We start from the raw sequence: 25945 nt of genomic DNA, 5'->3' as shown, positions 1-25945 counted from the left end.
GTCATTTCTTCCTTTTTCCAGCTTAATAGAATAAAATTAAGTTACTTATTTATAGGCATACGTGCCTACTTATCATTTCAGGGAGATTGTGCTTCGAGTGTGAAGTGCTGGTGAATGGAGTGTGTCCTGCTCTGCCCAAGGGGCGTTTCTAGCTCCACCTTCATGCATATCTAGTGCCACCCTGCTGCATGTCCAGAACCACTATATGGAACCTAGAGTACTGTCTGCAGCATGACGCCAGAATGGGTTTGTGTTAGGGATGTGCACCGGCCACTTTTGGTGTCTCGTGTTTTGTGTTTTGGATTCGGATTTGCTCGAGGTTTTGGGTTCGGATTTGTTTCGCAAAACACCTGACTAAAGGTTTTGGATTCGGATTTATTTTGAAAAAAACATAAAAAGTGTTAAAAACCAGTTTTTTGGTTTATTTTCACTCCTACGCTATTATTAACCTCAATAACATTCAATAACAATAATTTCCACTAATTCCCAGTCTATTCTGCAGAATCAGTGAACTTTGTAATATTGCAGTACCAATGGACTTATACTGCAGGATTGTTTTTGGATATTTTTTTTTAATTTCTTTTTTTTATAACTTTTTTTGGACTGAGCACAGCACGAGATATAGCAGGACAGAGGACCACCTAACACAACCTCCCTCTACCCTGATCAATGCCCGAGTGAAGATGGCGGCGGCTAGCGGGGAATTTATAGAATACGAGTATCACGAGATCCGACAGCGGGATTATGACTCCGAGCCTCGGTTTCAGTTTTGCAATTGGCGGGAATACCCGGATCTGTCTCGGATCCGGCTCCGATCGGCAACGTTGGGGTGGGCTCGGATTTCAGATATCCGAGCCCGCTCATCTCTAGTTTGTGTATGGGTGGCATGCCGCCAGATGCTCTATAATGTAGCTGGGCTGAAGGGAACCTACCAAGTTAAATTATATTGGTGATGTTGCGTCATCTGTGAATATGCAAGCAGACAATTTGGGTGGGACAATGGGAATCTGGGATGTTAGGTTATCTTACCTTCCTGAGAGTCAAGGAGAAGCCTCCCAATATTCGGGGGAGTCTCCTGACATTCTGGAAGAGCAGGCAGGTATGGATGGGCCTGCTTCATGCCATTGACTTTCTGCCCTACAGAAACAGTGAGCAGTGCACCGTGCACAGAGCAGCTAAGTAGGACTGGGAGAGTGGCTCAACCATTCCCCTCAAAACAATGAGAGCAATGCATTGTGGGGACAAAAATAGCAGAGGACAGGTTTAGGATATAGTGCCTGCAGTGGGGTACGGGGGTACTAGCATATGAGGCCTGAGCTCACCAGGGGGCTCGAGCTTTTTTATGCTTGGTGGTCCAGTGGGAATGCTGTGCAGACAGCCTTTGCAATCTGCATGGGCTGTCACATCGTGTGGCTGCAGTGAGTAGGATGTGCGATGTGACAGTCTGTGCATACTCCGCACAGGCTGTCTGCATAGAATCACTGTAGGTAGTAGCTAGATCCTCTTCACCCTGTGACATCACAGGTCATGTGGCTGCAGGAGTCGAATGGTACACCATGCAGTGGCTGCTGGAAATCTTTCTGTTCCTGTGCTGTCACTGGGGGAGAAAAAGGTAAGAAGGAGGAGTAATGTGATGGGGAGGGGGCATGTGTATGTGTAAAGCTGATCACAAGATATTTGGGATAGTTGGGATGTCTATGAAAATGCTTTTCATAGACATGTCAAATTTCCTGTCAATAATCTGACTGAAGGACTCTGCAGTCATCCTCCCCCTTTTTTTTTTTTCTGCCATGGCTGATAACGGATAGCAATAGTTTGTACTGTGCTGTGTAGAAAATGTAAATACAAATAAAAAAAATTGGGGGTGGAAAATTGTAACGGAGAGGTATAAACTGAAAATCATTTTAAACACCTAATACAAGATTTTGCATCCAGTAAAGTGAGCAGATGGTCAACTAATTTGTAAAAGAATTTTAAACCTTTTTCTCTTTCACCCTATGAGGGACACTGGATATGTTATAGCATGAGTTGACAGGAGTTTGGGCACTTTTACATTTTCCTCCAAAAATATAAGTTAACCACAGTGATGGGAGGTGGTGGGGATAGTGGCAGGGATGGGGGGGGGGGGGGGGCACTGCCTATTTCATTTGTGCTGGGCCCCACAATTTCTGATGGCCTGTACCAGGTGGCTAGGGATAGCAGAATGATGTTATTGGGGTAGCGCTAAGAGTAAGTATATAGGAATTGCAGAGATGATATGATTTAGTGACTGCATTGGTTATAGGAATACCAGAAACCGGGGTATGAGAACAGCAGGATCAGGATGTTATGGTGATATACAGTTTAGTGAAATAGAGGACATGATTAAGATAAAACGTAGTGAAGGTTCTTTATTAACAAAGTGAAAATATCTAGTGTAGCTGCAACTGGTTTAGTGAAGGTTAATACAATGCAGTGAAAAATAAAATATTATTTGGTATGTTACTCATATTGCAGTTATATGGATTTATGGAGATCAGCCATTAAGGTTAGGTGAGGTGGGCTGAAAGGAACCACTAAATAAATGACAGTATTAGCATTCTTAATTCAAGGTATTTACATATCTCTGCTTTTAAATAACATTGTGTCGCAAAACTAAAAATTAAAGGTTTTAATTTTCATTTAAAGAACTGTGGGTGGAGACATTAGCCACAACCCAGACAACAGCCTCTCCAGCAAGGGACTGCTGTAGGTAATGTCCATACTGGGAATGAAGGTCTGTACTGTATCTAGTCACACTGGTTATTTAGTGACACTGGGAAATTTTTTTTTTTTTGTACTATACCTTAAACCACAAAGAGTTCTACAAGGATATGTTGACGATTACGATATCAGTGGATCTCACTTCCTACTTATCATACGTGTAAGTTGAATTTTTCCTTGATTTTTCATGTAACTAATATCTGAATAAATGAACACGAAAATCAATGGAAAAATGTATATGCAAAAAATTCATTTGGTACCCGAAGTTAAAGTAATCATCTATTTAAATTCTGTTTAATAAATTTGTCTTGGACTATGTATACACTATATGGACAAAAGTATTTGGCCACACCTGTTAATTATTGAATTGAGGTGTTTCAATCAGACCCGTGGCCAGAGGTGTATAAAATTAAGCACCTAGCCATGCAGTCTCCATTTGCAAACATTTGTGATACAAAATGGGTCGTTCTGAAGACCTCAGTTACTTCAAGTGTGGTACTGCGATAGGATCGGCAATAAAACTGTTCATGAAATTTCTTACCTGCTGGATATTCTACGGTCAACTGTAAGTGATATTATTAGAAAGTGTAAGCGTTTAGGAACAGCTGCAACTCAGCCCAGAAGCGGAAGACCACGTAAAATCACAGAGCCGGTGTCAATGATTGCTAAGGCACTCGGTGTGTAAAAGATGCCAATGCTCTGTTGATTCCATAGCTGAAGAGTTACGAAATTTATTGGAATTAATGATGTACAAAAATTGTGTGGCAATAATGGAATGAGTTTCCGTGGCCAAGCAGATGCATGCAAGCCTCACATTGCCAAGACCAATGCCAAACGTTGGATGGAGTGGTATAAAGCACACTGGAGTGGAGCAGTGGAAATATGTTCTGTGGAGTGACGAATCGCTCTTCTCTGTTTGGTAGTGAGATGGGCGAGTCTGGGTTTGGTGGATGCCTGGAGAATGTTACCTGCCTGACTGCATTATGCCAACTGTGAAGTTTGGTGGAGGAGGGATAATGGTATGGGGCTGTTTTTCAGGGCTAGGCCCCTTATTTCGAGTCAAGGGCAATCTTAATGCTTCAGCATACCAAGTAATTTTGGACAATGCTATGCTTCCAACTTTGTGACAACAGTTTGGGGAAGGCCCTTTTCTATTCCAACATGACTGTGCCCCAGTGCACAAAGCAAGGACTACAAAGACATGGTTTGGTGTGGAAGAACTTGATTGGCTCGTCCTGATGTCAACCCCATTGAACACCTTTGGGATGAACTGGAACGGAGAGTGCGAGCCAGGCTTTCTCATCCAACATCAGTGTCTGACCTCAATAATGCTCTGCAGAATGAATAGGCACAAATTCCCACAGAAACACTCCCAAGATCTTGTGGAAAGCCTTCTAAGAAGAGTTGGAAGGGTATTATAGCTGCAAAAGGGGGACCAACTCCATATTAAAATAAATGTATGTGTGTGCCAGTATGCAGCTTTATTATTTCTGGGTGGTGGGGGGCAGTATTGGAAAGGTGCCAGAAATAAGCAAAAAGGGCTTTGACAATGTGTAACTGGAAAAAAGTGAGCAAAATATAATGCAAACTACAAAATATCACTTTCCTATTTGTTCTGTAAGTATGTTACTTTGTGAATTTAGTGTATTGTAAGTGTGGGATCTTTAAATATTACACTAAAAGCACACCAAGATCATTCTGGAGAATATTAAGTCGCATGAATTTTATGTTTTTTTAAAACATACAAAAAAAGTGGTACATTATTTGGGAAACATTTGTAAATTTCATGGTCATCCAAAACTTGTACAACTGCAACTTATGTAAATTTGCCTATTACCTCTTAATCTTCAGTAAGTAGTATCATGAATGTTGTAGAGAACACACTTATACTGTAGTATAAAAAAACAACACAAAATATGTACAGGTATAAAATATGCAGGTGTAATATAAAGGCAACATAGATATTTAAAAATGTGTCTTATTCTCATACAGGCTGTTTAATAAAGTTATGCATACAAGCTAACTGTGGAGCACTAATCAGTTCCAGATACTGTATGGTCTAGGTAGGAGATGACCATAAAACAAAATAATGTGAATGGTCATGAATAAGGAATATAGGAATTATTTACGTTCCTGTGCAAATGATTAGTTTAATGTTTTATGCATCAGTTTTTGGAGCATAAAGGTTAACATGACCATGCCCACTTTTTATATCACACAGGACACCATCAATAAATAATGTAATTGTTATGTACTTTTAAATTTATGGCAGTGTCATGTAATAAGTGTTAAAAAACACACAAGTTTTTCAGAATACAAAAGAGGCAATTTCTGACCAGATTATGTGTGTGTATGTATGTATATAAGTAAAGTTTAATCTTTCACGCAATTTTATTTTCACCCTTTCAGGCTACTCTACTAAGCCTGTAAGTGAAATCTAGATCTAGGTTCAAATCTATTTAGGCTTGCATAAGAAAATATAAATGAATAAACTCCACCACACATAGGGTTGTCAAACTTTTGGGCCCCTTCTATAGTCACAGAAGGAGGTGGAGCCACACCAGGCTGGTGACTCCTCCCACTACACAGGCAGGCCTGGGCACCCTTGACCACACCTTCCCTGTACAAAAAATGTTTTTTTTGTTAACATTTATACATTCTTAATTCCCATCACACATGTCATTTTATTATAATGTTACGCAACTGTAACATTTATTTTATTTAAATAAACTTTGGTTTCAAAAAGTGCTTTACAGTTACTAAAAATTGTCCAAAGTGATACTCAGCCCAAGTACCTCTTCCTTGCTTTGTGGATTGCTGAGAAATGATATTTGTTTAATTACCGTCACAACAGTATATATTGCTTCCAGGTCTGATCTGTGAACCAGATGTCTTTTTTTTTCTCTCTTTGTTTTAAACTGATCCTGTGGGCCGAATGACTCACAAATATTGAATCTAGGTTTTTGATGGAAAGCATTTAGAAATGGACAGTTACTACAGGGTCTATAAAAAAATAGTATCAAATTAATTTCTTACGGCATGGATTCAAAATGGATTTTTTCACCACTGATTAAACAAGAAATATTCTTGTTAAATATAATTGCAGATAAAATAACAGGCAGTAATTGTATCCATAAGTATTTGAAGTTTGTTGTGACTTTTTTTTTTTTTTTTTTTTTTGCTATGATGAAAGTAAATACACCCTGCTGCAATTCATTATTTTCAGAAGTCATATAATTATTATATAGTATAGTTGATTTTAGTATAAATACACTGGTCAGTCCCACAGTTGATGCATTTCCAAATAGGAGCTTCATTCTGAAGATTAAAACATGTCAGATAAAATGTTATTCCGAAGAATCAATGATGAGGGAAATCATACAAGAAGAAATTAATGACTTTTAATATCCTGAGTATCTGTGCTGTGTGACAAGAGGCAATAAAGTGGCCTAAGGCTGCTCTGACAGAGTTACAGTCTTTCATGGCAGAGATGGGACAACCTGTCAATGAGACAACAACATCCCAGACACTTCACGATTATGCACTTTCTGGGAGGAATACTCAAATTAAAGTTTACCTAGTTGTAGTGTTGACCCTTCTTTTTGAAGACTTCTGCAGTTTGCCCTGTCTTGCTGTCAATCAACTTCTGGCCACATACTGACTGATGGCCGTCCATTCTTGCCTGTTCAATGCTTGGAGTTTGTCAGAATTTGTGGGTTTTTGTTTGTCCACCCACCTCTTGAGGAATGACCACAAGTTCTCAATGTTATTAAGGTCTGGGGAGTTTTCTAGCCATGGATCCAAAATTTCGATGTTTGGATGACTGAGTCATTAAGTTATCACTTTTGCCTTATGGCAAGGTGCTCCATAATGCTTGCAAAGACATTGTTAGTCACCAAAGTGTTCTTGGATGGTTGGGAGAAGTTGCTCTTGGAGGATGTTTTGGTACCATTCTTTATTCATGACTGTGTTCTAAGGCAAAATTGTGAGTGAGCCCACTCCCTTGGCTGAGAAGCAACCCCACACATGAATGGTCTCAGGATGCTTTACTGTTGGCATGACACAGGACTAATGGTAGCACTCACCTTTGCTTCTCTGGAAAAGCGTTTTTTTTCCAGATGCCCCAAACAATCTGAAAGGGGATTCATCAGAGAAAATTACTTTACCCCAGTCTTCAGCAGTCCAATCCCTGTACCTATTGCAGAATATCAGTCCCTGATGTTTTTCTTGGAGAGGTGTGGCTTCTTTGCTGGCCTTCTTGACACCAGGCCTTCCTCAAAAAGTATTCGCCTCACTGTGCGTTCAGATGCACTCACACCTGCCTGTTGCCATTCCCGAGCAAGCTCTGCACTGGTGATGCCCCGATTCCACAGCTAAGTCAACTTTAGGAGACGGTCCTGGCGCTTGCTGGACATTCTTGGCGCTCTGTAGCCTTCTTCACAGTTATTGAACCTCTCTCCTTGAAGTTCTTGATGATCGGATAAATGGTTGATTTAGGTGCAATCTTACTAGCAGAAATATCCTTGCCTATGATGCCCTTTTTCTGCAAAGCATTTATGACTGCATGTGTTTCCTTGCAGATACCCATGGTTAACAGAGGAAGAATAATGATTTCAAGCACCACCCTCCTTTTAAAGCTTCCAGTCTGTTATTCTAACTCAATCAGCATGACAGAGTGATCTCCAGCCTTGTCCTCGTCAACACTCTCACCTGTATTAACGAGAGAATCACTGACCTGATGTCAGCTGGTCCTTTTGCGGAAGGGCTGAAATGCAGTGGAAATTTTATTTTTGGTATAAAGTTCATTGTCATGGCAACGAAGGACTTTGGAATTAATTGCAATTCATTTGATCACTCTTCATGACATTCTCGAGTATATGCAAATTGCCATCATAAAAACTGAGGCAGCAGATTTTGTGAAAACCAATACTTGTGTCATTCTCAAAACGTTTGGCTATGACTTTATTGGTGCAGGTCCAAGTCAACCAGTGCACTGGATGGTAGCATAACTCAGCTACTAAATTTTCTTCAAAACGGTTTGCCTTGCTATTAGTGCAATAAAGGTACAAGTGTTGGCACTGGGTGTATTCCTAGATACAATATTAATATCAGACAATCAAGAAGTTCTTTCAATCAGTGAAAATAGTTTGGCCTTGCATGAAATCTTTTGTGGCATCTTGGGTTCTAAAAGAGAGTCGCCGTCGTAGACTCGCGTCCGTGAGTATAGCCGCTGCGAGGGCTGTTCCCTTGGTGCACTCACCTTGTGGAGCTGTCCCTCCCGTATTTTCCCCTTTCCCCTTACAGCAAAATGAGTGCCCTGCACACGAGGACAGGGGCCCTTTACCCCTGTGGCGTTTTGAGCGCCCAGACATCCCCACCTCTCCCCCAGTGGACCTCTTACAGGCTCACAGGGCATAGGCTTCAGCAGAGGATCTTTGCAAAGCAGCAGGAAGGTTGTCACTTCATACATTCTTCAGACACTATCATCTGAATGTCATAACTTCTAAACACAATCAGCTTGGAAGAAAACTTCTACAATCTGTTTAGGTGCATGAATTTATCAGTATTTGATTGATTTCTTCTTTTGTCTGACCCCCTCCCCCATAGTAGAGTGCTTGGGTATATCCCATTCACGTGGGCTGTCATGGGGTCTGAAAAAGAAATAAGCAAATTATGGTTACCTTATCAATTCATTTCCATGAGGAACTCCATCAGGTAAACATAATGGGCCTGATTCATTAAGGAAAGTAAAGCAAAGAAAAGAAAGGGAGTAACTTTGCACCTTGGCTAAACCATGTTGCATTGGAGTGGAAGGTAAATTTAAAATATGATGGCAGATTTATAGTTGGGGTAGGACATGTCCTAGATCTACATCTAGTGCTACATGAAAAACAGCCAGTATTTAACTTATGTGCAAAATAATACACTAATTTTCACCCCTTGCATTGTAATATGGTTTTGTCCAGCAGAAAACTTACTCCCTTTTTTGACTTACTTACCTTAATGAATCAGGCCCAATTTGTTTATTTATTCAACCACACTTTTATTATTTGTTTTGATCATTCGTCCATTTTCATTTCATTTTGTAAGAAAATAAATTGTAAAAAAGGGCACAACTGGTGAATAATTTTCAGTCACTGTAAATGTATTAATAAAAAGTGTATATCTAAAGCCCACAGGGCCTGATTCATTTTTCATGTTTTTTTGCATAGTGTATCTCGTGTGAAATAGCTCGGCGCATGCTCAGAAACGGACCTTACACCATTGAATACAATTCATGTCCGTAGTGCACATGACACTTATGACTGCCTACAATTTGAGAGACAGAATGGTGGAGTGAAGCAGTGGTCTTCCCTAGGTAATGTATGGTAAGGGCACGCTGACGCAGATGCGGCCAAATCAAGTTGTGGATTACCGTAATTGCTCTGTTAAGTCATCTGTCATCGCTGGGATGACAGATGATACTTAACAGGGCAAAAATCAGAGGATTGTTAAATAGGCCCCATTGATTGGTAAAGACAGACAAATATTCTACAATTTTCATAATTTAACCACCATTTTATTGAAGTTTATAGTAAGTAGGTCCAACGCTAGCAGCTCTCCTTTATGTGAGTAAATGTAGATATTCTGAAATAAGAGTTTATAATAATCATTTGCAAAGCTCTGGCAGTGTAAGTGCGGCTAACAACTTTATCAGGACCAACATTTACTGCATTCAAATAATACTATCCAAGTGCTGTATGGACAACTTCAGATGTACAGACAAGGGACTCCTTGTGTGCAGGGAGGAGGAATCCAAGCACTGCCGAACTCTTTAGCATTGTGGGTGGTCAGTATTGCAATGCACATGGACCTGTTCCCCTTCCAGCTTATAGGTGAGAACATCGGCTAATGTGGACATACACTGTCAAGAGTCATCTATATTCAACATTTATATGCAGTGAAGTTTGGATGATTTGGTGGTCAGGTTGGTCCCTGGATACAATTTAAAACATTAATATTTTCCAGTTCAAGTCCTGGAGACCTAAAAACTTTGTTTGGAAACAATAGTGACTATCAAACAACCTAATATTTACACATCCTCAGGGGCGTCGGAGAGTAGGCATTGGACCAATGGTGGAACTAATGCCACTACAGGGGGTGTGGCCACTACAGGGCCCTGAAGTGAGGGTGTCACTCTCCCAAGGCTCCTTGCACAATTACCTATTCTGAGACTGCGTCAGTATGGCTCATGCACAATGATGTAGTGATACATAAGAGCAGAACTGGGGACTCTTCTGTGCTCAGTTAACATTTGCACAAAAAAAATACTGCTGCAGTTTGTAGATGAACCACAATTTGTAGAACTAAGTTGCCTTGTGTTTGGCAAACCTTTGTAAAAGTGATATTAAAGTAATATAAACTTTAGCTATACTGTATATTTCCCTTTTAAGCTGTATCAATAATGCCAGTCCTCACCAAACATGATTGATATCAGTGGGGTTGAATCTGTAAATGTTTATGACCAGAGCTACAAAAGTCAGGGAAATTATAGACATAAGACATAAAAGTTGCAGCTTTGTGCGTAATTCCTGAAGCTGAGGTTGGGAATGAGTTTCATCGCATCTGCTCCACTGGCAACTACTTTAAACCTCATGCTGGAAATAGCTTCCTATCCTTTTAAAGTGCATAGATCTATTAGATCACATTACTGCTAAAGGAGACTGCACACACTAGCAGTTTAACACTCCTACCCAGTACCAGCTAGCTGTCCCGTCCATTTATCCTCCTGCTGAGCTGTGAAGACCAGGCACCAAAATGTCAAAAGCAGATAGTAAGTTTTCTTGTGTGCATTAGAGATTTCCATTGCATGTTGCAAACAGTGATGTAGTCAACACAAACAGAAAGTGTTTGCGCCATCTAGTTCAGTGTTATGTACAAATGTAACTTTCCGTTGCTACTGAGCTAAAATTCCCAGAATGCCTGTGACTGGTACAGAATACAAGTTGTAGTTCAAAAGTAGGTTGAGAAACATGTGTTGTCAAGTTCAGAGTCCTACGGAGCTCATCTCTGTCAATCCAGGTTGTAGAACTAAAGCAAGCCTGTATCCATGTAAATGAAAAGATTAATTGTGCTTTAAATTAATTAAAAATAAGAGCATTGTTTTTTTTCATTACAGATGTCCAGCCATATATTACTGTATTTTTGATAGTGAAACTCCCAACATTTCTGGTAGTTCTGTACAAAGTAAGAAACACACATAGATACTATAATAATTACATAATTTTATCATTTAAACATGGAACAATAGAAATGAAAACCCTGCCTGCTATTGTCACTAAAAACAAAATAAAATCAATATTCCCAATATTTGTTTCAATATAGTTGTTTCAAGCACATCAGCATTTGCAGCCAGTCAAGTGTCCCAAGTCTACATACACATTCAGTCCCATCATCTGAACTCATTCTGTTATTGATATTCTTGGTGCTGTTTATATGTTTCAGTGTATTACAGTTTCCCCATGTGTAGTTACTGTATTGCTGCAGCTCCGAGGCTTAAAATATACAAAAGTTTCAGTACGCAGTGTGTAAATAAGGATCCCATTACAGGACAATGACTTAGTTACATCAAAAAACACTGGTCAGGGAGCTTCACTCCTGTAATAAGACCTCACTTTGGTATTTTTATGTGACATGCTTGAAACATGGATACATTTATGTAATGGAGATGTCATCTGTTGTTTAATTTGTGATTCTTTAATAATTATGAAGTTAATATATTTTCTTAAATTAATATTGTGAATTTTTCCTTGCCAGCTGCATATTTTCTGGTGCTTACAGTGTTTGTACTATGAAGTGCATAGGTTAACACTATTACTCTGCTGTGCATGATTTTAATTCTACCAATATGTTAAGATTCTATTAAGATTTTTACTATGAATGGGATAAACCAAAATTTGTAAACACGTTTGTCACTCCATGTAGGAGAAACCTTTTCACATATTTAACAATAGCAAATGGCTAATATATAGTATTCAATTCTAATGAGATAAATATAATTCTATGATAATAAAATTAGACATGTAATTGATTACTATTTAAAAGCGTGATATGCAAACTAAAAAGTAAAGTAACAAATTGTCTGTTGTACTGGGGGCGACAGGGCATTGACCAAGGATGTGGGATTGACTTAATCATAAATATGTCAGCATCCAAAAGTGCATCACTTTCTGCATCCTTGTGCGAAATTTAATCCTGGCGCCTCACTCTCTCGCCTCAGCGAAAAAATGATTTACATGATGCTATGTGTGGTGAACTAGTAAATAAATGATGTATGCTGTGCGTCAATAATGGATATACTTTAAAACGATATGCATTGTACTGTGATAAAGATACTTGTGTTGGAAGAGGTGGGAGCAAAAATGTATATAAAGTGCGTTATAGACCCATTTGTCCAGCTTAAAACATGGTCCTGGTCCTGAATGGGCGAACACCATACAGCCATTGGTTGAATCAGTATTAATTAGAATGCAGCTTATCAATCACTAGTCCTTCATCTCTCAGTGATGACATTAGCTCCTACCGAATTGATAAATATTTATTCAGCACACAAAATAGCTTTCACCAGTGCATGTAGATGACAGGTGCAGTTTAAATTTAGCCCATCACTGTGAATATTTTATCACTCAATAGTACATACTACTACATACGTGTTAAAATAACTGCTTTCCCAGAAAATGCATTATTTTTCTTATTTTCAATTTCTTACTTCTCCTGTTGTTAAGACATCCCCAGTTACATCAGGAGCACTTGATGATAAATAGGGTGAGGAGACTATACACTGATAAATAGCATACATCAGATTTCACAGCATAAAGACTACTCTCTACTCTGGAAAATAGTGACATGTACACAAGTTACATTGTGTGGTGATAGTGATTTTTTTCTTTTTTTCATGTTTAACTAAAATTAACCAGCTGTCTTAAATAAGTGTTTATATTTGTATTATTTAACTGAATTGATTGTTAGGGCATATTAATGTTGATAGCCAATATCCTTTTAAGTCAGGTCCATGTGGTAACAATCACCCTAGATGGTATACCTTGTAAGGAGCAATATGACTGACTTTAGTTATCTATTTGGAAGTTATCTGTATTTTAGTACAGCAACACTAACCAACGCAGATAAAGTAAAGGCACGTTTACTATAAACATGCCCACCTCAGTGTCAGTCACTTGTCATCCACAGCCTGACACACTAATGATTGAAATGGATGTTCTATTTCAGCCGAAGCAAAATTACAGTGTAGAGAAACTTGATTTTTATTAGAGCAAAAGATAAAACAAATAATATTATATTTTAGTAAAATAAAAGATTGGGATACTACATGCAATGATAAATATTTAATGTTGGTTGTTTCTTCTAATCTGAAATAGATTATATATTTTATATACATACCAAGAGCGCAAGTCTAAGTAGTATTTTTATATGAGCTGTTCTTATCATCAAGTAAAAATGGCAGAAGTCTAGGGCTAGCCGTAGAGGCAATGTCCTCACCCGACCTATCCAATATCTGCACTTCTGCTCTAATTATATTATCACTACATGAGGAGGAAGAGCACAGTGACACACATAACAATAACCATGTGAAGAGAGAATTGGCATATGTCTTTGAAAAGAGGAGCGGTATCTAAACCAAGTAATTTTGTTGCCATAAATGCTACAACTTGTGATTCACTCAAGTGTATATGTTATTATTATTGCTATTATTATTGCAGATTTGTAAGGCGCCACAGTGCTCCGCAGCGCTGTACAGGTAAAAAAGTACATACATAAAACAGGGACATACAAGGTAGACAAAATAAGCGCAGACATGAAAACAAAGGGTATGAAGGTCCCTGCTCATTATAGAGCTTACATTCTAAGTGGAAGAGGGCATAGCGGAAACAAAAGGAGCAAATGGGGTTCAGAGTGGAGATTGGGTGCATTAGTGTGAATACTGTTATCGGGGTTAAGGTCACCTCTAAAAAATAGATGGTTTTTCAAAAAGCGTCTAAAGATTTGAAGACTGTGAGAAAGTCTGATTGAGTGTGGTAGGGAATTCCATAAGTGGGGAGCAGCATGGGAGAAGTCTTGCATGCGGGAGTGAGAGGTGGTTACCAGAGAGAAGACAAGGTGAAGGTCAGAGGTAGATCTAAGAGGGCGGGAGGAAGAGTATTTTGATATGAGATTTGAGATGTATGCAGGGGTAGTGTTGTTGAGGGCTTTGTAGGTAAGGGTGAGTAATTTGAATTTGATTCTGGAGTACACAGGGAGCAAGTGTAGGGATTTGCAAAGTGGTGCAGCAGATGTGGAGCGGAGAGAGAGGAAGATCAGTCTTGCAGCAGCATTTAGGATGGATTGAAGTGTGTCTATATTGGTGTCAGGAATGCCAGATAGCAGGAGGTTGCAATAGTCAAGACAAGAGATGATGTGAGATTGGGTAAGAGTTTTGGTAGCATGTTGAGTAAAATAAGAGTGTATTCTGGCAAAGTTTTTAAGGTGGTGTCGACAGGACTGGGAGAGAGTCGGGATGTGACAAATAAAGCAAAGGGCGGAGTCACGTGTGAGGCCAAGGCAGTGGGCTTGGGAGACTGAGGAAATTGTGGTGTTATTGACAGTGAAAGAGATTTGAGGGCAGGTGGTGACTCTGGCAGGAGGGAAGATGATAAGCTCTATTTTGGACATGTTGAGCTCTAGGTAGTGTTGGGACCTCCATGTGGAGATAGCAGAAAGACAGTTGGCTACACAAGATAGTACAGAAGGAGAGAGATCAGGGGAAGAGATATAGAATTGGGTGTCATAAAGGCCAAATGAGCAAATTAGTGCCCCAATAGAAGAGGTATATAATGAAAAAAGTAAAGGGCCAAGAACAGAGCCTTGTGAGACTCCAACAGATAGTGGGAGGGGAGGATGTGCCAGAGGTAGAAACACTCAAGGAGCGGTTCTATAGGTAGGAAGTGAACCAGGAAAGAACTGTGTCATGAAGGCCAATGGAGTGAAGAGAGTGTAGGAGAAGAAGGTGATCAACAGTGTCAAAAGCAGCAGAGGGGTCCAGGAGAATGAATATGAAAAATGACCCTTAGACTTTGGACTAAGTAGATCATTGGTCACTTTTGTGAGAGCAATTTCAGTGGAATGTTGGAGGTGGAAGCCTGATTATAAAGGGTCGAGAATGGAATGAGAGGAGAGAAAGTGAGACAGGCGTTTGTACACTAATCGCTCAAGTAGTTTGGAGGCAAAGGGGATGAGAGAAGTAGCATGGTAGTTGGAGAGAGAGATTGAACTGAGAGATGGTTTCTTTAGAATTGGTGAGATGAGCGCATGTTTGAAGGAAGATGGAAATGTGCCAGTGGAGAGAGACAGGTTTAAGAGGTGAGATAGATGTGGGCATGCAGCTGTAGGAGAGGGAGTGGAGAAGTTGGGAGGGAATAGGGTCGAGGGGACAGGTTGTAGGGTGAGATGATGAGATGAATACAGAGACTTCGTCTTCAGTTACTGGAGTGAATGAATTAAGGTTGGTTTGGGGAATACAGCTAAAGGTGGGTAGAGTGGATGGAGTGAGTGGAATTTGGCTTCAGGAAATATCTTGTCGAATGGCATCGATTTTGTCTTTGAAATAGGTGGCAAAATCATGGGCTGTGAGGATGGAAGGGGGAGGAGGTGCATTTGGGCAGAGAAGGGAGTTGAAGGTGACAACGAGGCGACGTGGGTCAGAAGACCGGATATTAGAGATTTGAAGAATTTTTGTTTGGCAATTGAAAGGGCAGTGCTGTAAGATGAAAGCATGGATCTATAGTGGAGGAAATTGGGATAGGAATGAGATTTCCTTTAGTGGCTTTATGTCACCAAACCTGCGACCTGCTATGTGCCCTTTTTCCATCCTTAATTTAAAAGTAATTGATATTACGAGATGAAATGAACAGGATACTTTAGGGAGGTTAAAAGAAAATAAATATTTTTCTTTCTTTGTTTACAAAAGGAAACATTAATAATTTACCCCCCACCCCCCCCCCCCCCCCCCCCCCCCATGCAGCACAACATACTCAGCCATGTTACAATGAAAGGGGTGGAAATACAAATTTGTTTCTGCATGTAGGGAAAATACTGGAAAGCTTTAATTTTACACCATAGTTTAGACTTGAGCAAGCATGTGTCCTTCTACAAAATATAAATCTGCATGAACATTTTAAATTTGTCCCCCCTGCAGCACAACATACTGAGTCAGTACCACAAGATAGATGGAAAGCAGATGAAGGGGGATGTTTCAGAGTGCGGTTTACCCAAAACACAATTTAAAATGTGTTTCCAAACCGTGTAATTAATCAAAATAAAATCTGCACATCAAGCCGCATTTTTCAAATCAGCAGATCACAAATTACAAACCTTAAGGCTCTCAAGGACTCAGTGAGAGAAAAAAACAGCAGCTGCGCAAAAGTTAATGCAAATATTAAAGAAAACAAGAGAACATCTCTAATTGCAGTTTAATACAATTAACTCGGTCCCCTTTTTTCCTTTAACGAATCTAATGATATCTACATCTTTAAATATAGCATAACTATTACTCCTAAGGACAGATGTGACAGCCACCATCAACACATTACATTTCACCAGGCCTATGGGATGCACAAAGATAAAACTCCCAAAATGCATATATTAAATACGTTAGTCAAAATTGGACACATTGCATAGGGTTAAGTCAGGAGCGCACAGCTTTTCATGAAGTTTAGATTGCAAACCAGCATGTTGTGTCTTTTTATACCCACCACACATGCGATTTTTACGCAAACGGCAGATTATTAAATACATCCAATTAATGCCAGTTTTAAAATTGCATAATAAATTGCACTTTGGCAACAGGTTGCTTTAACCCTACCCACTTTGTCTATTGCAGGTCTGCTTGTAATAGTAATAAGAGCAACAAAAAAGGAAAATATAATCACAAACTATTGACTAATGAGCCTGACATCAATTGCATGTAAAGTATTTAATAGGATTTTTAAGATATGCTCTTCGGTGACATATTACATAAGCAGACTAATTTAAAATAGAAAGTTGGAATGCTTTTATTAATAAAACAGTCTTGGACATTGCAAAAGTATTGGATAATGTTTCACATAACATTTTAATACTGGATGGTATAAGAGGATAAGGTATGTACATGTGTAGATAACTGGCTTAAAGTCAGAAAACAGCTGCTATAAATAGAAGAGATTTAGTCTGGGCAAATGGTGTCAGTGGTTTACCACAGTGTTTTGAGGCCTGTTATTTTCAATCTTCTATTAATGACCTATTAATGACCTTGTAGTTGACACTAAGTAGCCACAGACTGAATAAATCTGTAGTTAAACTTCATCCTGAAAGCGTGGTAATGTTGTGGACGCCTGTCTACAAGAAAAACATGGGAGAATATTTTTATAAAAAGAATAGAAGTATTTTGTAAGTAAATGCTAGAAAAATTGGGGTTGTTTACTTTGGAAAACAATGTGCCTTGTAGATAACCTAATTCATATTTTAAGACTATACAGAGATTTCTCAGGATGTCTGCCATTTGAAATTTGTATTTTTCTGTAACTGTTGCATCCACATTCGATAACAATTGAAATGCTACCTAAGAGAACTCTTTCCTTCAGCCTTCTTATCATAATTGTTAAAAATGCATTGGAGGTCTTATGCAAAATGTCCACAGCTGTGCTAGCATCACTGGGATGAAGGAAATTAAGGCAGTAACCACATTTGTGGTCAGGAAGGATTTATGTTCAGTCATTTGGAGGTTAAAATGATGGCTGTTTGGGGTTTTTCTTTTGCGTTTCTCTGGATTAACAAATAATTTATAAAATGTTGAACATAATTGATACTTTATTCAACCTCTCTGAACCTACACTTGTGCTAGATTATAACCACCATTTACAAAAATATTCTAATGATGATATACTGAAGGCAAAAGTTGTATCCCACCTTAGAAGATACTGTATGTCTTTTCTCACAAAGCCCACTTAGTTTGCATGAAATTTAAAAAAATGGTGGTCTTCCTAATTTCATCCTTACCTGATTTGGTTTTAAAGTGAGCACAGATCCACCCAGATGCAAAGTATAATGCCTTACCATTAGTAACTTGACTATGAATTGCATATTCTCTTCATCGTCACATATGCTACAATAATTTTGATTCTTAAAAAAACACCTCTATTTTGTGCATCTATCTACTGCAATGGCCTCAAAATTGCACCAATTACATGAAACAGAAATCACACAACAAAATAATTCAACAACTGAATTTATACCAAATACAAGGGTAATTTCTCCATATGTTGAGCTTTCTTCTTCATGTAATAATGTTGACCAAGTGTTACATTCCTAATTTATTTTTTTGAATTCTTTCATTTTCATTGATTCTTCTGAGATATATTTTATCTCATCTTCTTCAGTTCAGTGTACTACACAGCTCAGTCTACACATATTAGCTAGATGATTGACTTAATATCCTACAAAAGGTGTATAATGTTATCTCTATGCATCTGATACTGGAATCCACCTTCCCCTAACATGTGTTGTCTAGAATACCTAGAAGGGTGTCTTTCTCCACCGATTCCCCAAGCCCTCAGCTTTGGAGTCAACTAGAGCTCTGTCCTTTCCTTTGCTCTTCATCCCATCTCTTTGAACCTGTGGGGCATTGAGAGTATACATCCCTTCCTTACACAGGATTCTGCTGAATAGTGAATCCCCTCTGTCATGATTTTCCACATTGACTACTTTACCTCTAGACTAATTCACAACTTTTGTCACCACAATTCATCTTACTTTCTGTGCCAATTGCTCCAATGGCACCCTATGCTATACTGCATACCATTTGTTGTCTACCTTACATACAGAGCCCTCATCAATCAGTTCCTCCTTAGATTATAATCTAGTTTTAAATAAATTCCATGAAGACCTCTGCTCCAACAATGACCTTCCACACCTTGTTTATATGCTCTTCTGAAAGATTTTTCCTGTGCTGGAACCCCTATCTCCCACTCAACTTTATATTCTCCAAACATTCCATTAAGATCCACCTCTTTTGAAAGTCCTATTCCCACTGCCACTGGATCATACTAAGCTCCAAGTGTCCAGATTAATCATTTTTAGTTGCCCATTTAGGTGGGAAAATTGCCAGCATAATCTGCCCATTTATGGACAGCTTTAGATAACATGAAAATAGCTACAGATATCTCTGCGTATGTGTAAAATATTTACTGCTAATCAATTGCAATAATATTTATAGAGTTAAACGCATTATATAAACCATGAAAATCTAGACTGCTGCATTATGTTGTGTGGATGTGCTCTAATGGTGGGGTTGTGGGAAATGGATGGTGTAAAATATATGCACATCCAAAGGAAAACATGTTCCAGTCTGCCAGAACCTTTCAGAAGAGCAATGATCCTACAAACAAAGCAAGAGAAAAATTAATGTACTTAATTGAGCCAGTAGTCCATTAAAATATTTGTAACATTACCTTAACACAGGTAATCCCCAATCAAATTTCAAGATTTTGTGCTGATCTGTCAAGAAGAATGAGCATGAACTGTTGTAGGAAGATACTTGGTAACAGATAGCTGATTAAAATCCACTATATAACTACATTATTTGATGGAATGGCGTCAACTGGCTACTTGTGATGGTAACCACGATGCCACAATACAGAGGAAAATTCACATGTCAACAAGATTGTACATTTTTCCCTTCCCTTCGTTAATTGGACCAGAGAAATTAGGAACAGAATATAACAGTGGGAAATGCATTGTGCTACCCTGACATTTGCTTTCAATGGTAATTCATAGCTTACAACGTGTAAATTGACAGACAAGATAAAAAGGTGCTAAATTTCACACATTACACAGAGGAACACATTGTAGAATAAGAAGGATATGAAGGCCAAGTTCTTTCCAATTTTATTTGGCACTTGATGTCGCTATGTTTATACACTCTTGAGGCTCCATCAGTGGCATCTGGCTCGTTATGTGTCAGATTTGGCACTCAGCTTGATTAGGAAGAAAATGTATCTAAAATATTCTTTCGAAAAAGAGGGAAAATAGGCTAAAGGGTAATAAAAAGTAGTGATAGCTGAGCACAAATATTCTATTAAAGGATAGCTCCACATAAAATATATATTTGCCTAAAATTCCTCCTTTGGAGCTGTGGAAACATGGAAATTTCTTGCCAGGGACCACCCCAGTTTGGGAGGACTCTCGCATGGGAGCACTGCAACAATTCTGCTGCATAGACAGCTGGAAGAAGGGGTATCACTTCCCAAAATGATCACACGCATAGGTGGTCAAACTGGACATGATCCAGCCATTTGCACATGCCTTAAAATAATGCCATTAACTTTAATTGGATATCTATTAGGTATAAGGATGGTTCTGGGGACCACACAAGCTGTGATATGGAGACAATTGGGCAATATTGCAGCATGTGATAAGCCGTACCCTTTAGATATTTATGTGCTATTAACAAAATACTTAAAAAGATAGGAGTGAGAGCAGGACTGCAAGCTTACTCCCATTTATGTTTTGCCAGGGTCAGCTGCACTTGGAATTCATAACAGGGCTCATTTAGCATTTGACGCATTTTAAGTTTCAAATATACGTATAAAGCTTTTGTTACATTGTGCCTAGGGCGCCGAGGACCCTAGCACCGGTCCTGAATAGCATAGAGATGCAACTTGGCAGTGTTAGTTATAATTATGAAAGTTGTATTACTCTATTAGTACAAAATATAATTTAATGAAGTGCCATATATACAAGAGAGAATAGTGTATTATTAATAGATGTGAAAGTCGCATTTTCCTTATAAAATGTTATTTAATAAAAACACCCCCATATCTGTCATTTACCACTTTATAAATCCAATAGGAATTTTATTTCCTGCAGTATTCCAACTTGTCAATAAGAAATGCGAATAGATGATAATAACTTACCATAACAGAGCTAGTGAATGACGTACTATCAGCAGGAGGGGTCAAATCAGAAGCAGCTAGATAGTGCTGCTGGGGTCATCATCATCATGTATCATGTATCTTTATACCAGGCCTCCTAAGAAGCATATCTGGGGAAACGTTCAAGTCTCATTTGGTCGTATCTCCAAGTCTGAGGATTCTGAGGATTTCTGCTTTGCACCTCGTCTGTCCAAAAATATTTCCCTGTGTATAAGAGAAATTAATTGAGAGGTTATCATGGCATGCATTGCTCATTGACTTAAGGTAAAAAATTACTTGCACATGCAAAAATTACCTTTTGCTTTGCTAGACAAGATATTTAAACAAAACTCAAGGGGTGGAGAGGACCCATTTATAGGAACGTTTCCTGGTTTGTGATGAGCATTTTCCTCCTTGCAAAATTACTTTCTTTCATAGAGGTTCTTGGAGTTGTAGAAACCAGGACTTGACCTTTCATTGTGATGCCTTTTGTACCTTCAAGGTGCACTTTATTTGGCACAGTGCATTTCTACCAATGTAATAAAAGCATAAAATTATGTGATAGTAACACATGTAATAAAAATAGTTCTGATGTCCCCTCACACTCATAATGAAAGACATAAGTTAGGATAAACCAGGCACTATTTTAGGAGATACATTGAAACCGTTGACATTAATGAAGGGGGTGGTTCATAAGTGTTAGTAGGCTGGGCAGCACGGTGGCTAAGTGGTTAGCACTCCTGCCTCACAGCGCTGGGGTCATGAGTTCAATTCCCGACCATGGCCTTATCTGTGTGTAGTTTGTATGTTCTCCCCGTGTTTTGTTTCCTCCCAAACTCCAAAAACATACTAGTAGGTTAATTGGCTGCTATCAAAATTGACCCTAGTCTCTGTCTATCTGTCTGTCTGTGTATGTCTGTGTGTGTTAGGGAATTTAGACTGTAAGCTCCAATGGGGCAGGGACTGATGTGAATGAGTTCTTTGTACAGCGCTGCGGAATCAGTGGCGCTATATAAATAAATGGTGATGATGATGGTGTTAGGGTTCAGCTGTTTGTTTCATCCATCTTGCCTTCTATCAAGTCTCAAGAGGTGCAGTGCAGGTGTCCCTTCCCTGAATATTGGTGAGCTGCACTATTTAAAGACCTCCTACTGCCTTATTGCTTTGCCAGTGACAGAGTTTAAAAGAGTTGGATAGTGTTGGATTGCTGTTAATGGCATGTGATACTCAACTACCAAAACCGCTTCACAAGGAGTTCACCTCTAGCAGTCCCCTTTCCAAGGGACTTGATGTGTTCCACAGTACTTGGTTTCCCCCAGGTCTTATGCTCGTAATAGAAATAGGAGCTCCTGTGATTGGAAGGCAGTCTCATCAGAATAGTTAGGCTTAAGCCGAAGTAGCTGTCCCTTGGGGATACTATCTTTCCAAGGTTGAAAATGTGAACTTTCATAGTGTAAATAGTTTGTCTAAAATCATGGGGAATATTACTGCACAATGATTCAACATCCAATGTTAAAAAGGCGTAATTTTTAAGCCATTTTATGGATTTCAAAGTATTTAGTAGATTGATTGATTCTCTTATGTAAGATCTTAATGATTTTACTTTAGTTTGCAGAAATTAATCCACATAAAATAATAATGGCAAAGTTAGTGATCCCAACCCAGAGATGATGGGACAACCAGGAGTTGTAGTTAGATTTTTGTGAGTTTTTGGCAAAAATATTATATTGCAGTAATGGGATGTTCCGGAAATAAAAAATAAAACTCTTCTTTCTAAATAATTTCTCTACTGTGGGTTTCCTCCAATAAGATTTTTAATTACTTTTGATAACTATGGGAAGGATCTGTACTGAGAGCTCTATAGAATGTAGTGTTGCCCAGCTGTCTATATGCTTCTTGGATGTAATCTGACCAATCTTGAATGACAATTCCCTTCCCTTTGTCAGCCCCTTTGATGACGACAGAAGTATCGTATTTCAATTGTTGTAATGCTAACTTCTCTGATCTAGAGAGATTACTAAAAAAATGTTGTGGCTTAGAACAAATATCTCTAAAATTCTGCAGAGTGACTTGGTAGAAACAATCACTATATGACCCTTTGGCTGAATTGGAAACAATTCCAATTTTTTTCTTGAATGTTGCTCTCATTGTTAAGATGTCAGTATTTTTATTATCAGTGAAAATCGGAATCTCTTTTATCTCTGCATTATCTTGAAATAATTCTTACAAGATATTTAACAACTGGTCATCATCTTTGTCCAAAACTATAGGACAACTCATGGTCCCTATTTTTTAACCTCTTACTGAGAAAATATTTTGTTTGACACATTGAGCGTACGTGTTTAAATCTATAAACAACTCAAAAAGTTTGGGTTCGACCAATGGGGCAAAGTTTAAAACCTGTATCTAAAGGGCTCATTTGGATCCTGTAAACTGTTGTGATGAGAGATTAAAGATACCATTTTCCTATTAAATCATTCTGGGTCTTCTTGACTCTATCTCCTCCGAATGCATTGCATTATACTTGACAGAATTCAGTGCTGTTTGTTGTATCTTACAACGCTACAGAATTTAGTTTGCGCACAGACCATCATTTTTGCCTCTGCCTAATAATCCCCTTAGCTAAACCTAAATTGCTTTTTCCAATATTATTAATATGTAATAATCTTTTAAAAATACAAAAGTTTGGGGGCATGTCAGGAGTGATAGCTGATAAAATTGTGACCATGGTTTAACATTGATAGGTTGGGTGTTACTTAGTTACAATTCTGAAAACTTAACAAAGAACAAACCAAGGGGAAGCAGACTCAAATCACTAAGTCTGCTACTATAGAGTAATAGCATCCTCAATGTGCTAAGGTTAAATATGCAAATACAATTTTATAGTGTCTGTAATGCCATGGAAGGGTTCCAACATGATGACTGGGTGGCACTGTTTTACTGCTATGTTTTTATTTCTACATTTCCCTTAAAGCAGTAGTACATGACCTTGTCAACCTATGGCTCTTCAGGTGTTGTGAAACTACAATTCCCAGCATACACTGACAGCTTTCTGTTGGCTATTTATTGGCAATGCATGCTGGGACTTGTAGTATCACAAAATCCGGAGATCCACAGGTTAGCTAGGCCTGACCTAAGTTGCTCAACATTTAAGTTTGCTGCTGTAAAATAGCTGCTGATTGGTCCTCCAGGGGCTCCAGGAAAACAGCTGCATGTATTACCCCCTCTCCCAAGGAAGGAAAAGGACCAGATCATTCATAAGTGGTAATGTAGCTTTAAATACATAGGGCCTGATTCAACAAGGAACAGATCTTATCTTTCCTCATTGTAGGTTCCGCTAAGTACTTTAAGTAGAAACGGGGCTAGATAATAGATTCGCAATTCAAATAAGGTAAGTAAAGTCGAAAAACACACCCACCTTTAGTCCTTTACACAGCGGAATAGAAGATGCAACGGATACTAAGCCATTAACTCACTTAAAAAGTTCTGCTACGTTTACTTCCACTATGTTAAGATAAGGAATGTATATGTCCCGCCAAATGTGGAAGATTCAACAAGTTTGTTTACAAATGTTAAAACACAATCCAGTGTGTATTTATGCAGGACAGTTGTAACCTCATTATTCCTTTTCACATGTACATGTTTTGTAAACCTTGAACCAATGACTATTGTAGTGTTTTTAATTACCTAAATCCAAACACCTTCTTGCTCTGCTACATGAAAGGTTTGTTTGTGTTTGAGTTGAACAGAGCGCATGTTAATGCAAACGCATGTAATTCGCGAGCATAAATAAATATGCATAAATAAGTGTACTAAGCATAGTGTACTCTTCCATAATAGATACATAGTACAGTACCTCCCCACACAGATAAAGGGTGTGAGTCAGGATTAGAACTTATGACTCCATTTTTGAAGGTGGATTAGCTAACCACTATGGCAACCTACATTTTTAAAAAAGAGTGAGAAGCTGAACAATACAGTATTCGTGCTACAGATGAAAGTGCTAGTTAATAGTACACTTAATTATTATTCAAAACTATATGCAAGTTATTATTCTGACAGGTACCTTAGTAGTTAGCACTTTGGTCTCACAAAAGTGGTGTCATGAGTTTGAATACCAAGCATGGCCCTAGCATCTGTGTGCAGCTTGTGGCCTTTATTCATTAATGAGAGAAACACCACAGGAACTTTGCCCAAACCAGCTTGTTTTTTACTTTGTCGTTCAATAGTGATCTACTACATGGTCGACCACAATGACAAATCAGCCCTCATATTTAACATGTATCTCCCACTCAAATGCAACTTTCTGTGTTGATTTGGAGGGGACAGGCTCCTTGGAGATAAATTCCATATTGTTTGGAAACCTTCTTTTTTCGGCATCTACGGCTTATGGGTTATGTTATGTACTCAGCTTTACCCAAAAGGAACGCTGACCACAGTCAAGCAGCATGGTGGTTTGAGTCACTTGCACTTCTGTCTGACAGCACTGAGGTCATGAGTTCAAATCCCAACGATGGACTTATCTGTGTGGAGTTTGTATGTTCTCTTCAATGTTTGCATTGGTTTACTCTGACATTGTAAGTTAACATTTGACTACCACTTCAATCCAACATGATTTTGGGAACTTTTTAATTTTATATGGCATTTGGCATATACCTTCCTTAATGATTCTGCCCCCCAGGGCACATTATGTGTATGCTATTACTACGGATGGCCTACCTCTTGGAGGGGTGGATTGTTGTTTGAGGGCACAGGTTCCTTTTTGTGAAATGCAAATATCAAATGCAAATCTGTTTTCCTCATCTACTGCTTGTATGTTATCTACACATCTTGTATACTAAAATACTATAGCCAACACCGGGTCAGCATGGTGGCTTGGTATCTAGCACCTGAGTTTGATTCCTGACCATAGCCTTAGGTGTATGGAGTTAGTGTTCTTCCCATGTTAGTGTGGGTTTCCTTCACCAGTCCAAATCCATACTAGTATCTTCATTTGCTGCTAACAAATTGACCTGAGTCTGTCTGTGTAACAGCTTTTACATTGTAAGCTCCTTAGGGACAGATTGCCTTCTCTGTATACTGAGGCAGAATTAGTGGTGCTATATACCGTATTTCCCCATGTATAAGGCGCTCCCATGTATAAGACGCACCTTACTTTTGGCCCCGAAATTTGGAAAAAAAATATTACGGTAGCTGTCCTTGCCTGCTGGATCCCCGCTGACACT

At 38.8% G+C, this 25945-nt stretch overlaps 1 protein-coding gene across 2 annotated transcripts in view; it reads left to right on the top strand.

Annotated features, from left to right (window-relative positions):
* Positions 1-10444: 10444 nt before the first annotated feature.
* AMPD1 (adenosine monophosphate deaminase 1) overlaps positions 10445-25945 on the top strand; it is a 74292-nt gene continuing 58791 nt past the window's right edge. For both annotated transcript variants that reach the window (XM_075196299.1, XM_075196298.1), the window contains exon 1: positions 10445-10555. In XM_075196299.1, coding sequence (XP_075052400.1) covers positions 10540-10555 — 16 coding nt within the window. In that variant the 5' untranslated portion in view covers positions 10445-10539. The remainder of the gene's footprint in view (positions 10556-25945) is intronic.

The sequence above is a fragment of the Mixophyes fleayi genome, chromosome 2 (assembly GCF_038048845.1).
Source record: "Mixophyes fleayi isolate aMixFle1 chromosome 2, aMixFle1.hap1, whole genome shotgun sequence".
NCBI lineage: Eukaryota > Metazoa > Chordata > Amphibia > Anura > Limnodynastidae > Mixophyes > Mixophyes fleayi.
Note: the sequence above shows the minus strand (reverse complement) of the source record. Positions and strands in the feature narration are given on the sequence as shown.